Source organism: Nicotiana attenuata, chromosome 2 (genome assembly GCF_001879085.1).
Source record: "Nicotiana attenuata strain UT chromosome 2, NIATTr2, whole genome shotgun sequence".
Taxonomy (NCBI): Eukaryota; Viridiplantae; Streptophyta; class Magnoliopsida; order Solanales; family Solanaceae; genus Nicotiana; species Nicotiana attenuata.
The window spans coordinates 54,579,606-54,593,782 of record NC_031990.1 but is presented as its reverse complement, the minus strand read 5'-3'; the positions used below and the strand labels follow the sequence as shown (position 1 = coordinate 54,593,782).

General features: G+C 41.7%; 1 protein-coding gene across 1 annotated transcript; it reads left to right on the top strand.

Moving 5' to 3' along the window:
* On the top strand, window positions 1,689-13,570 carry LOC109219836. The gene is made up of 4 exons (XM_019384305.1): window positions 1,689-1,809; window positions 1,900-3,404; window positions 12,947-13,029; window positions 13,231-13,570. Exons 1-4 carry the CDS (start codon window positions 1,689-1,691, stop codon window positions 13,568-13,570), a joined length of 2,049 nt encoding a protein of 682 aa, XP_019239850.1.

The window sequence follows — 14,177 nt, the reverse complement described above, 5'->3', positions numbered from 1 at the left end:
AGGGAAATTGAGTTTGGAAGGCCGGCAAAAAGACCCCATCTTCAAGAATTTGCTGAGGCGTCACAAGCGCAATGGGATTGGTTGGCCAAAGAAAATGAGTATAGAGCTACCATAAGCAAGCTAGAAAAGCAAGTCAAGGACCTTCAATTCGAGAATATTTCGCAAGTCGCGACGGATGAGGGTGAAAAGAAAAAAAGCTAGCCAAAGAAAATAAGGCCCTTCGAGCCCAGATTCGAGAAATGAAAATAGCAGCTGAAAATCCCGCCAGAAATGCAAAGGATGAAAAGCTAATAAATAACCTTAGGCAGAAGGTGGGCGAGTATGGTTTTGATTTGAACAAAGCAGAGGGTGAACTAGCCCGGGCTCGAACAAAATTGGCTAAGAATTCGGATGAAAGAGCGCGCCTGGTTAAACAGTTAAAAGAGGAATACGACAATGAGGTTGCGGGGTTGGAGAAAAGGGTCATCATCGTTGAGAACAAAATGATCAAGCAGGCGAAAGACTTTAAGGCTGAAAGAGAACACTGTTATGCAGCAATGGCACAGTTAGAAAGAGATTTGCAACAACTTCAAGAACAGAATCAAGTAGCTGAACAAACTTTGGAAGGTAGGGCCCAGCAGATTGGGCGTTTGTTGCAAGAAAAGGGTGTCATAAGAGAGAGGGTCAGAAGGATCGCCGACTACATCGCGATGAAATGCAGTAGTTGTAAGGACATGACTAGATCCATGTTCTTTGCCACTATAATGACCTTTGTTCGCCAGATAATGGAAGATCTCTATCATCTCCAAGGAGATTTAGCGCGTAGGCCCGTGGCGAGACCGAATGATGTCCCGCGGGCCCCATGAGCAGTTGAGGCATTGATGTATTCGTGATTTTCATGGGAGTCTGTTAGTCTGTTCTCGAGTCGGTATTTTTATCTTTTGTTGGATTCTGTTAGTTTGTTTTTGAGTCTGTATTTTCGTCTTTTCATCAGAGTCTATTAGTTTCTTTCTGAGTCTGTTAGTTTTTGAGTCATTGTCATCAAAGCATTTCCTTTTTATGAAAATTTGAAAATCTCAAAAAATGTTTTATTATTTACACTTATCTCCCAGAACTACGCTCGGTCTGATTCATGCGGGGTCATGATACGTAGGCAATCTCCATAGGATTCGACCATAACCAAAAGAAGGAAAAAAAAAGAAAGAAAAAGAAGAGTAAAGAAAAAGGAAAAAGAGAGGAAAAACAAGAGAGAAAAGAAAAAGAAAAGAAAAGTGAGAGAGGAAATAAGAAACGGTAGGAAGGAAATTGTGGCAAAACAAGAGAGAGAAATCAAGCAAAGAAAGGCGTAAGTGCAAAAGAGAGAAAACGGGAAGTTGCAAATAGAAATAAGGAAAAGCCGGTATGACGCAAGCAACCGATCAAATGCATAATAGAAACGGTTAACTGTTTAGGTGCATTCATCCCCCAAAATGTGCGGTTGCCTATCTGTTAAATCCTGATCGCTAACAAGTTTGTTATTGTCATCAAGTAACATGCAAGTGGTTAGTTTGTGTGGCATTCTGGAAACTCACCCATACAACATCCGTTCCAAAAACAAATTGATCATGGCCAATCAGGAACTTGATGCGAGTGTCATCGATCCTTCAACAGAGGTGGAAGAGTTGGATGTTAATTCGATGAAAGAAGAGATGTATAAGCTGAAACAACAGATGGCCGAAATGTACCAGGCATGGGCAAAAGGGCAACCACCACCAGCTTACCCCACCAACCCTGCCTTCATCCCACCATTGGCTCAGTCTCAGGAACCCCCTACTACCGATTCGTCCCAGGGCATTCCCATTTACCAACACTACCAGAGCACCACCTCCCAAACACCACCAGCTCCACCACCCAAACCAGTTCCATACCCTCCTCCACCAGCTACTCCTGTCTTCGTGGTGCCCCCTCCCACTACACTCCACAGATCCTCCAACGAGCCTTTGTTCCAAGCTCATGATAACCGGTATTACCCCCCGGAGCCCACTTTCAAAGCTCCAGAACCCTATTCCTACACTCCCCGTTTTGATCTCCCTGTGGGAACTGAAAAGCCAGCTAAAAATCCCGAACATGAGGAGATGTTTAGGAAAGTTAAAAGCCTGGAACAGTCATTCAGAGACATGCGGGGGTTGGGAGGTCAAGTAAGTGTGGCCTACAAAGATCTATGTTTATTTCCAGATGTTCAACTGCCGGCAGGGTTTAAGATGCCCAAGTTTGATTTGTATGATGGGCATGGTGATCCAGTAGCGCACTTGAGAGGTTTTTGTAGCAAAATGAGGGGAGCTGGCGGAAAAGACGAGTTGCTAATGGCATATTTCAGTCAGAGTCTGAGTGGATCAGCGCTGGAGTGGTACACTCGGCAGGATCACGGAAGGTGGTATACATGGGACGATCTGGCACAAGCATTCGCTTGTCACTTCCAGTACAATCTCGAGATTATTCTGGATCGACTATCCTTGACAAAGATTGAGAAAAAGCACAATGAAAGCTTCAGGGAGTATGGCTTCCGGTGGAGAGAGCAGACAGCAAGGGTGGACCCTCAAATGAAAGAAAGTGAAATGGTAGATTATTTTCTGCAGGCTTTAGAGCCTACTTATTACAGTCATCTGGTGTCAGCTGTAGGCAAGTCCTTCAATGAAGTGGTGAAGATGGGCGGTATAGTAGAAGAAGGGCTCAAGACAAACAAAATCATGAGCTATTCGGATATTAACGCAACCACCCAGGGCATTCAAAGTGGAACTGGGGGAGTAATTGGAAAGAAGAAGAAAGAGGATGTAGCAATGATTAATTCAGGAGCTTGGTCCGGACCTAGGGGTTCACCTCATCACTATCAACAGCCTCGTCCCCACCACCAAACCTACCCCCATACCCCGTATAATCCACCCCAACACTACTACCCACCACCAGACCCCCATTTTTCCGTCCACCATGCCCAAACATACAGCCAACCTCCGGCCCACGCACAATGGCGTGCGCCAGTCCCACAAAATACATACCCAGCACCACAAAATGCCTATCCACCCCCAAGAGCCTACCAAAACTCTCCTGGATCAGGTTTTCAGCCCAACCAAGCATTTAAGAACGAGAGGTTGCAGAAGAGAAAAACCTTCACTCCATTGGGAGAGTCCTATACTAGTTTGTTCCACAGGCTGAGACAATTGGATATGCTGAGGCCGATCGAGCCAAAATTGCCAAATCCTCCCCCGAGAAATCTTGATCATTCTGTAAGTTGCGACTATTGTTTTGGTGCTCCGGGGCACGACACGGAGAAATGTTGGCAATTGAAAAATGCTATACAAGAGCTCATTGATACAAATCGGATTGAAGTCCAAGCTCCGGAGGCGCCCAACATCAACCAGAACCCGTTGCCGACCCATCAGGAGACAAATGTGATTGAGATAGTGCATAAGGGAGGGGAGCCTAAGAAGCCTTCACAGACCGTCATGATGATTCGGTCCAGTGAGGCCAGGCCGGTTGAAAAGTCAACAAGTGAGAAATCAGTGATCAGGTTGAGCGGGACAAACAGTGAACCATTTGCGGTAGTCAAGAAAGGGTCCTCAAGTGATGTTGCAGCGAAACAAGAAAGGGCAAAAGTGGTTGTGCCAGGAGCGGCGAACAAGCCTTTCGTAATTGTGGAGGGTGCCCGCACAGATCCCGTCATTATCAAGCCAGGCTCCAGGAAGCGCCCAGTAACAACAGTTCCTAGTTCTGTGGTTGATCTTGATAAAGAGTTGATTGAAAGGTTCGAGAAGTTGTTCGACGATGTGAACATGGTGGAAGTTGGAGAGGGTTCTGGCAAGGCGGATGTGCAATTTGTCGGGCCAAGTGCAAAGATTAACAATTGAAAATTTACTCTTCTCCCTACCCGGAAGGAGTTTTAGTAGTTTGCTTTGATTTTCCTTCAGTTTATCTGGATTATTCCAGGGTTGTAATTAGATTCTATGTTCCGTCCGTTTGGATGTATAAACCCTGTTATCCTTTATTTTCAATGAAATGCAATTTCCCTTTTCCATCACTCCTGACAGTTTTTATTTTTGTTTTCTTTTCTTCTTTGTACAGTTTTTTTTACGCTGGTTTCAATGACATGACATGCATGAGGAATATTCGGCCAAGTTTTAAAAGCCAACCTAATTCTGAAATAATAATCCAAGAAATAAAGTGTGATGATGAAGCAGAGATTGATGAGTGGGTCAAAACCCGATTGGAGCAATTAAGTCTGATTGATGAGAAAAGACTGGCGGCAGTATGTCACGGCCAGTTGTATCAAAAGAGAATGGTAGAGCATACAACAAGAAGGTGCATCCCCGGAAGTTTGAGGTGGGTCAGCAAGTATTAAAACGTATCCTTCCACATCAGACTGAAGAAAAAGGCAAGTTCGCCCCAAATTGGCAGGGGCAGTTCATTGTAACGAGAGTGTTGTCCAATGGTGCTTTGTATTTAACAGATATAGAAGCCAAATGTGTAGAAATGGCTATCAATTCTTGTGCGTTCAAAAGATATTATGTATGATTTCTTTGGTTAAATTGTGTTTGTTTGTACTTGGCATGTTTTGAAGATTGGAATGACAAAGGCATTTTGTTCTGCTATCTAAACACTTTATCCTTTGTTACCCCTTTGAGCCTTATTTATTTCCTTTCATACCCCTCTTCTGGAATCAGTAGTGAAATTCGTGTAAAGAAGTAAAGGGGGAAAGAGAAGAGAAAAGAAAAGGAAAGAATGGAAAAGAAAGAAAAGAGAAGAGAAGAAAAGAAAAGAGAAAAAAAAGAGAGAGAAAAGAAGAAAAAAGCAGAAGAGAAAAGTACAAAAAACAAAGCAATTCCTATGACATGAACTACCTTCGACCTGATTCCTTTTAAGGATACGTAGGCTGCCTCACGGTTCGGTCCCATCAAAGTAAAAATCCAAAAGTCCCCAAGCAAAGAAACTGGGGAGAAGTTGTGGTTGTTGTAGGAAATCCGATTCCAAAAGTTGTAATCTTGAACTCATTTGAATCGTTTTGAGCCTTTTGATACCCTTTCTTTCTAACCCTATCCAAAAGCCCACATTACGGTCCAAAGAAAGACCTTCTGATCAGTCTTCGAGAGATGCCAAGTCGAGCAAGTAAAGGTAATTCATATCAGGGGCAACACTCCAGTCCAAACAAGGAAAATGAAAAATGAGAGAGTCTTATTGGTGAAAACCCTCGCGGGCACCGTAGGCGACGAAACCTGAGAGAAATAAAAAATGAGAGAGTCTTATTGGTGAAAACCTTCACGGGCACCTTAAGGCGACAGTGAGTTGAGAGATAAACAAATGAGAGAGGTTTGTTGGCGAAAAACCCTTCGGGGCGCCGCAGGCCGAACAAGGTCAATGTTTAGGTAAAGAAATTGGGTTTTGAAGATCTCGAGGCATAAAATATGGCCACTAAAAGTTTATTGGTTGGATAGACTGGGCCGATTAATCCAAAATGCATGTCATGATCATTGGCGCCAGCTGCTCCACCCAGATAAGTCTCTTTTCTTTTCCCCTTCAGACAGTCTTCCAGTTTTGGATTTTTTTTATCCCTAACTCTCAAGGTCATTGCATTTCATTTCTGTTGGGTTTATTTCTCTAAAATGTTTCCAATGTCAGTTTCTTTTAAGCAATAAGAAAGGATTTCAAAGCTCACTACCAACTTCCAAAGCTGCATAAAACACAGGGCGGCCAAGGCACTGCTAGAGATAGTATGATGTGAAATAGGATATAAAAGGTCAGTGGAAGTTCCACCGGATATGGTTAGTAATTTTGTTGGAGATGCAGAGGTTCAAACAGATGGGTCAGAGATGTAACACAACGATTTGGGTATAGAACATTCGGGTCATCCAAGTTCATGGGGGTTGAAAGTCAGTCGGAAAGTCAAGCGGTTCTTGGCCAGTTCGGGGAAGCTAGTCAAAACAAAGCACGACAGCGGAGAAGCCACCTTCAGCAAGAATGCCACAAACTAACCACCACATTTTTAAACCGACAAGATTTTTCTTTGATCGAAACAGGGGCAGAAAATTTTGTTTGTTTCAGAGAAACCCTCCATAAGGAAAGCAAGTGCTAGATAGACTCGGCAGTAAGCTCCAGTACCCTTTTGGATAACAGGATTTAGTAGTTTTGAGGCTCTCGCAAATGACAAGGTCTGACGAGAGGTCTACTTTTGGGAAATGTAATTTGGCATTTAAGTTTTCACTTTTGAAATGAGGCTTGGTATGAAGTTTTCAGGATAAAAGAATTTAATTTAGAATTCATTTTGATAACAAGAGTTGATTAACACTCACAGATGTGCCCAGCTACCAAACTGGGGTAGAAAATTTTCGTTGTTTTGTCTATTTTGTTTAAATCAGGTACCCACCTAGAGAGCAAGGGAACATAATAGCAGTTTTGGCAATCATGCGCCCACCTGGAGAGCAAGGGAATACAATTGAAGTTTTGGCAATCAGGCGCCCACCTGGAGAACAAGGGAATACAGTTGAAGTTTTGGCAATCAGGCGCCCACCTGGAGAGCAAGGGAATACAGTTCAAGTTTCAGCAATCAGGCGCCCACCTGGAGAGCAAGGGAATACAGTTCAAGTTTCGGCAATCAGGCACCCACCCGGAGAGTAAGGGAATACAGTTGAAGATTTGGCAATCAGGCGCCCACCTGGAGAGCAAGGGAATACAGTTCAAGTTTTGGCAATCAGGCGCCCACCTGGAGAGCAAGGGAATACAGTTCAAGTTTTGGCAATCAGGCGCCCACCTGGAGAGCAAGGGAATACAGTTGAAAATTTGGCAGTCAGGCGCCCACCTGGAGAGTAAGGGAATGCAGTTGAAGTTTTGGCAATCAGGCGCCCCACCTGGAGAGCAAGGGAATTAGTTAAAGTTTTGGCAATTAGGCGCCCACCTGGAGAGCAAGGGAATATAGTTCAAGTTTTGGCAATCAGGCGCCCACCTGGAGAGCACGGGAATACAGTTCAAGTTCTTGGCAATCAGGCATCCACCTGAAGAAAAGGGAAAGCATCTCAGATTACAATTCATGTCGGCAACAAAGGGACTTCACCGGGAGAATACAAGTCAACAAGGCAACAAGAATCACAAGATCAAGTTTGAAGATATAGATAAGGCTTTTGTAATTCATAGATCATAGTTTAGTCTAGCTTCTTTTTTATTTTGTCATGGTTTAATAAGGGGTTCAGTAAGCAGCAGCAGCAGCAACAGCAACACTGAAATCACAGCTTCATGGTAGTCCCAGCTACCGAACATTCCCGAACTACACTGACCTGATTCCTTTATAGCCAAGGATATGTAGGCAGCCTCGGATGTAGGGTGCGGTCAAATCTTTCAAAAATGCTTCCCACGGAGTATTCAAACGGGCAAAAATCGCTCGTATACGCTCACTTTATCTTTGCACGAAAACTCTTCGTGTTTCCGAGCAAAGAGGGGCAGCTGTGAGCATGTGATTTTTGCCCTATATGAATTACTCCCACAAATTCAAAACAATATAATTTCTTCATTGTTTGCAATTTGGTGGATTTTTGTGGCATTTTTTGTCAAGTGCTTGCATTTGTCTATGCATGTTTATTTTATTTAATTAATAAAAAATACAAAAATATGTTGCATTTGCATTTAGGATCTAACTTTGTGTTTTGGAATTAAGTAGTAAATTAGTTATTTTATAAGAATGGGAAAATCACAAAAATGGTATTTTTGCACTTTTATTTTTAATCCTTGAATTTTGATGGTTTTCCGCTTAATTTAGTTTTAATTAGAATTAATTAACTTAATGCGTTAGGATTGATTTAATTTAGGATTTTGTTTGGGTTTTACTTGAGTTTTTATTTTAGAAAATTAATTTAAAAAAAAAGAGAGAGAGAGTTTGAAATAAAAAGAATTAATTTGGAAAAAGGAAAAGGAATTGAAGAGATTAGAGTTTTTGGGCTTGTTTTAATTAAAATCCCAAGCCCAAATGAATTTTCCCTCCCAAAACCTGGTTAGACCCACCCCATACCCGTCCAAACCGGTCCAACCCATCCCCCAACCAAAACGACCCCGTTTAGGTTAGATCAGATGTGAGCCGTCGAGGTTTAGTAATCCAACGGTCGCGAAGTGGGGGTCCATTTGATATAAATCTGTCCTAATCCCGTCACATCCCGTCACTCGTCTCTCTCAATTCACTCTCTCTCAGAGACTGTATTGGAACCCTAGCCCGCCGCCCTTTTCCCACCACCCTCCACCGGCGGCGCCTCCGCCAATCACCCCCAAAAATACACCATCGAATCCTCTCCACCACTCCATCTTAAATCTCCAATCGCCTTTCCTCTAATGCCACCAGAACGTCTCAAATCTTAGAAACCCTAGTGCCGCCATAACTTTCTCCGGTGGCGGCGCCAGTCCCAATTCCTTCCAAAATAACACCCCTTGACCACCACAACCCCCTCTTCCCTAATCCATATCCATTTTCCTTCAGATCACCCCTGAACTCCTCAAATATCAAATCTAAATCAGAACCCTAATTCCAAAAGCTCTTGATTCGAGTTTGTTTGGAAGATTCGGGCTTATTTTGATGTTATTCGTGTGTTCTTATTAAGAACACACGATTAATATCATAGTTGGCCGGAAAATCCGAGAAGTTGAAGGTCCAAGCTCCATTCCTCAATTGCTCGAGTCTCAGTAGGTATTTTCTTTCGTCTTTTCAGTTTAAGCTAGGTTTCTTTCTCTCCCTCCATTTCTCCGTTTCTTCTTCTCTTCCTGATTCTTTTTCTATTTCTGTTTTTCATTTGGTCCTGCTTGGTTAATTATGAAATTGTTTTGGTCGGTTTGGTTAAATTCTAACTAGTAGGTCATTTAGCTTAATTTGTTAATTGTTGAAATGTTCTTCTTCTCTTCCTGATTCTTTTTCTATTTCTGTTTTTCATTTGGTCCTGCTTGGTTAATTATGAAATTGTTTTGGTCGGTTTGGTTAAATTCTAACTAGTAGGTCATTTAGCTTAATTTGTTAATTGTTGAAATGTTCTTCGGGCTTACAATCTATTTGAGCCCAAACATTTTCTTTTGTTATTGTTGGTTCTGGTGTTAGTTCTTTTGTTTGGATTTTTGAATTAGAATTGGGTCCAAAGGGGAAGGGATTAGCCCAGATGGGGATTTAATTTGGGTCTGCAGACTTATGACCCATAGTTGGTTTAGGTTGGGAGGGTAAATATTAGAGGTCTTAGGGGTAATTGGTTGAAATCTTGTTGTAACTGCCTGGGGAAGCGTCTAGGAAGATGGGGAGGGGGATTGTTTGCAATACTGATTTTTAACTAAGGACTTTTCAGCTAATACAAAAATTAAAAAAGGGCAAAAATGCAAAAACTGAAATCTGCTAGTTGCCCTACTCTCCTTGCCTATAAAGGCACTCTACCTTGTTATTCATGTCAGAAATGAAGAGATAAAATCTCAGAAAAAAATACCAACGGTTGCTTCCTTGAAAAATTCAGAAATAATTCATAATTCTAGAGGTTCTCTAAGCAACTACTGATTTTGTTAGGATTTTGGTTATTCCGAATAGTCCAGTTAAAATCTCTGAAGCAATGATAGTTTTTTTTTGATTCGGGATTGAAGGTGAGTTGAGTTTTGGGTATTTTTAAAGCTGGTTAGGACTTATTGTTGGAAAATACTGTTTCATTGCTGATTTGAGCTGATTTCACTGTTCAATTGGCTCTACTGGTGCTGATTTTTGTTGCTACTTACTGCTACTATTGTTACTACTGAACTTCACTCCTTTGTTTCCTTTATTTCCAGGTATTGTCTTTCCCTTGACATATGAAATGAAGAAGCCAAGTGTTTGTTTGAAATTGGAAATACAAGAGCATTAGTTTTCAGCACATGTTTTGTTTTCAACATTTCTGGAAATCGTCAAATGTCCTAGTTAGTTTTGGTTCTTATTGTTATTAATGCATTTCCGTTTCAGTTTTGAGCTCATTTGCAATTTTAAACGAATCATGTGCTTCAAATTATTAGTGATTTGCATGAATCTTAATGTTCAGATTTGTATAAAAGGACTCTAAAGGACTGTTATAGTGTAATGTGGGTCAGAATGTTTAGGTTTTAGTGTTTGCTTATTATCTGTTGATATCGACATCATTAGTATGGGTTCCATTTGAAGGGTGTAATTCAGACTCTTATTGTTTCTTAGATTAACCTATAGGATTGACATTTATCATTCACATGTCTCGAGCAAAATGCCTCAAATAGCATGAAACTGTCTGTTAAAAACAGCTCCAAAAATCTGAGTTAAGCATGGTTACTTGATGTTTGTTTAATCCTGAGTTTCCAAAATGCTTCTATGTTCGTCCCTGTTGGAATAGTTAAATCAGGATTTAAATTGGAAATTTATGTGCATTCTTCATGGGACAAATTTTAATTCCAATGCGCTTATGAGATGTTTGTGACCTTGCAGGGATTCGATCTTGAGCCCCAACATCATTTACTCATATTTACAAGTTGGGGTTTCACTTGAGGCTTAGTTTAAGCCATTAAAATCTGTGATTCGGCAGAATGCGTAAGTGATAAGCTATTGGGCCCAATCTTGAAAACATCCGGAAATTGGATTTTTAGCTAAATGTCCCTTTTAATTAAATGTTTGCTAATTAGTTAGTAGGTTCGGAATTCTTTTAAATGAGTAGAAGACCCCCAGTTTCCATTTAGTTAGTCAATTGTTTTTTTTATAAATGTAAAGTCGTGAGGTGTGCCATATTAAGCAAGATATAGTTATGGCCCTCAAAGTTTAGTTTAAGTTTTTCTTTAAAATTGGAATTGAGGTGCGCCGCGCCAAATAGAATTCCAAATGCGTGGCCCTCATTTAACTATTTCTTTAAAATCCTTAGAATTCGAGGCGTGCCATTTAGCAAATTTTTATGGCCCTCGCAAAGTTAAAAACACGTAGTTGCTTTAGGCGCGTTATTTTAATAACATTACCTTCCTAAACCCGGGTGCGCATTTATGTGACCCAAATCCGAATCTCAACAATGTTATATAGAATGTGTTGTGGACCACGGGTGCATTAATGTGACGTGGTTCAAGACATATTTTAAATAACGTTCATTTTTCTTTAAAAAATAATCAAAAGCGGTTAAGGTTAAAAATGCACATAGGTTTTGAACATGTACTAAAATTAGATAATAGGCCAATAATAATAGTTGAGCGACCGTGCTAGAACCACGAAACTCGGGAATGCCTAACACCTTCTCCCGGGATAACAAAATTCCTTACCCGGATTTCTGGTTCGCGGACTGTAATAGAAAGTCAATCTTTCCTCGATTCGGGATTTGAACCGGTGACTTGGGACACCATAATTATCCCAAGTGGCGACTCTGAATCTTTAAATAAAACAATCACGTTTCGATTGTCACTTTAAGATGGAAAAAACTCCCTTATACCCCTTCCGGGGGTGTAGTGAAAAAGGAGGTGTGACAGTAGTAATTCCTAAAAAAGGGAACAAACTAAGAATGTGTATAGATTATAAAGATTTAAATAAGGCATGCCCCAAAGACCCTTTCCCTTTGCCTAACATCGATCACATGATCGATGCCACGGCCGGCCACGAGATCCTCATTTTCTCGATGACTACTCCGGGTACAACCAAATACGGATGAACCCGGATGATTAAGAAAAGACCTCTTTCATCACCAAGTATGGCACATACTGCTATAACATAATGCCATTTGGATTAGAAAATGCCGGTGCCACTTACCAACGCCTAGTAAATTGAATGTTCGAAGAACAAATAGGAGAATCCATGGAAGTTTACATTGACAATATGTTAGTTAAGTCCCTGCGAGCAGAACATTTAAAGCATTTGCAGGAAACCTTCAGTATATTGAAGAAGTACAACATGAAGCTGAATCCAGAAAAGTGCGCGTTCGGAGTCGGATCAGGTAAATTCCTCGGGTTCATGGTGTCCAAATGAGGAATCGAGATCAACCCTGACAAGATCAAAGCTATCAACGATATCACGGTAGTGGATAATGTCAAGGCCGTATAAAGGCTAACCGGGCGCATTGCAGCCCTGGGCGATTCATCTCGAGGTCTTCCAATAAAAACCTTCAATTTTTCTCGTTGCCGAAGAAGAAAAAAAACTTCACATGGACCCCGGAATGCCAACAGGCTTTCGAAGAACTTAAGTGATATTTATCGAGCCCGCCATTACTTCACACACCGAGGGCGGACGAACGACTATACTTGTATCTAGCAGTACCAAAAATAACGGTAAAAGGAGTCCCAGTTTGGAAAGAACAAGGTACACAACGTCCAATTTATTAGCAGGACCTTAGGTGAGGCCGAATCTAGATACCCTCACCTAGAAAAATTGGCACTCGCTTTTCTATGTGCCTCTAGAAAACTGAAACCATATTTTCAGTACCATCCTATTTGTGTTGTGACAACCTACCCTTTACGATATATAATGCATAAACTCGGACTCTTGAGACGATTGGCCAAATGAGCCGTAGAAATCAGCGGGAACGATATCGAATATCAACCCCGAACAACCATTAAATCTCAAATTTTGGCAGATTTCATGGCCGACTTTATGCCAGTCTTATTAACCGAGGACAAAAGAGAGTTGCTGGTAAACTCGAGAACGTCTTTAAGAATCTGGACCCAATTTACCGACGGTGCCTCGAACGTAAAGGGGTCTGAACTTGGCATCAGACTAAAGCCACCCACAAGAAATATAGTTAGACAATCTATTAGAACTATAAAATTTACTAGTAATGAGGCTGAATATGAGGCCATGATTGTAGGTCTCAAACTAGCCAAAGGCTTGGGGGCGGAGGTGATCGAAGCTAAGTGTGACTCCCTCCTTGTAGTAAACCAAGTTAATGGAACGTCTGAAGTTAGAGAAGAATAAATGCAAAGGTACCTAGACAAGTTACGAGTAACATTATATCGATTCAAAGGGTGGACTTTGCAGCATGTGCCTCGAGATCAAAATAGTGAGGTCGATGCCCTTGCAAACAAAGGGTCGTCGGTCGAAGACGATGAGCTCAACTCGGGGTAGGTCGTACAACTCATGAGGTCGGTAGTAGAGGATGGTCACGCCGAAATAAACTCCACAAGCTTAACCTGGGATTGGAGAAATAAATACGTAGAGTATTTGAAGATCGGGAAACTTCCCTCAGATCCAAAGGAATCGAGGGCCCTGTGCACGAAAGCAGCCAGATTCAGCTTGTTCAAGGATGAAACCTTGTTCTGTAGAATGTTCGATGGCCCACTAGCAATATGTCTGGGACCAGTAGATACCGAATACGTTCTAAGGGAAGTTCACGAGGGCACTTGCAGAAATCATTCAGGCGCCGAATCATTGGTTCAAAAAGTGATCAGAGCCGGTTATTATTGGATCGACATGGAAAAGGATGCGAAAGAGCTTGTACAGAAATGTGACAATTGCCAAAGATATGCTCCGATGATTCACCAACCGGGGGAACTATTGCATTTAGTCTTATCGTCGTGGCCATTTATGAAGTGGGGGATGGATATCGTCAGCCCTCATCCATGGGCACCAGCTAAGGCTCAATTTTATCTTATTTATGACTGACTATATTTCTAAGTGGGTTGAAAATAGGCATACGAGAAGGTCATGGAGAAGGAAGTCATTGACTTCATTTGGGACCACATCATATGTCGATTCGGGATACCGTCCGAAATTGTATGTGACAACGAAAAATATTTTATTGGCAGTAAAGTGATCAAATTTCTCGAAGATCATAAGATCAAAAGGATCTTATCGACACCTTATCACCCTAGTAGGAACGGACAAGACGAATCGACCAACAAAACCTTAAGAAAAGGTTGACTGACGCTAAGGGAAAATGGAAAGAGATCCTGCCCGAAGTTCTTTGGGCATATCGCACAACTTTGAAGTCCAGTACCGGGGCTATCCCATTCTCATTGGTTTATGGCGCCGAAGCTCTAATACCGATCGAAGGCGGGAAGTCGAGTATCAGACTCCGATATGCAACAAAGGAATCAAATGACGAGGCCATGAATACGAGCCTGGAGTTATTGGATGAAAGGCGTGAAAGTGCCCTTGTTCGATTGGCCGCCCAAAAGCAACGAATCGAGAGGTATTACAATCGAAGGTGTCACACCTCCTTTTTTACACCCCGAAAGGGATATAAGGGAGATTTTCCAATTTAGGTGAT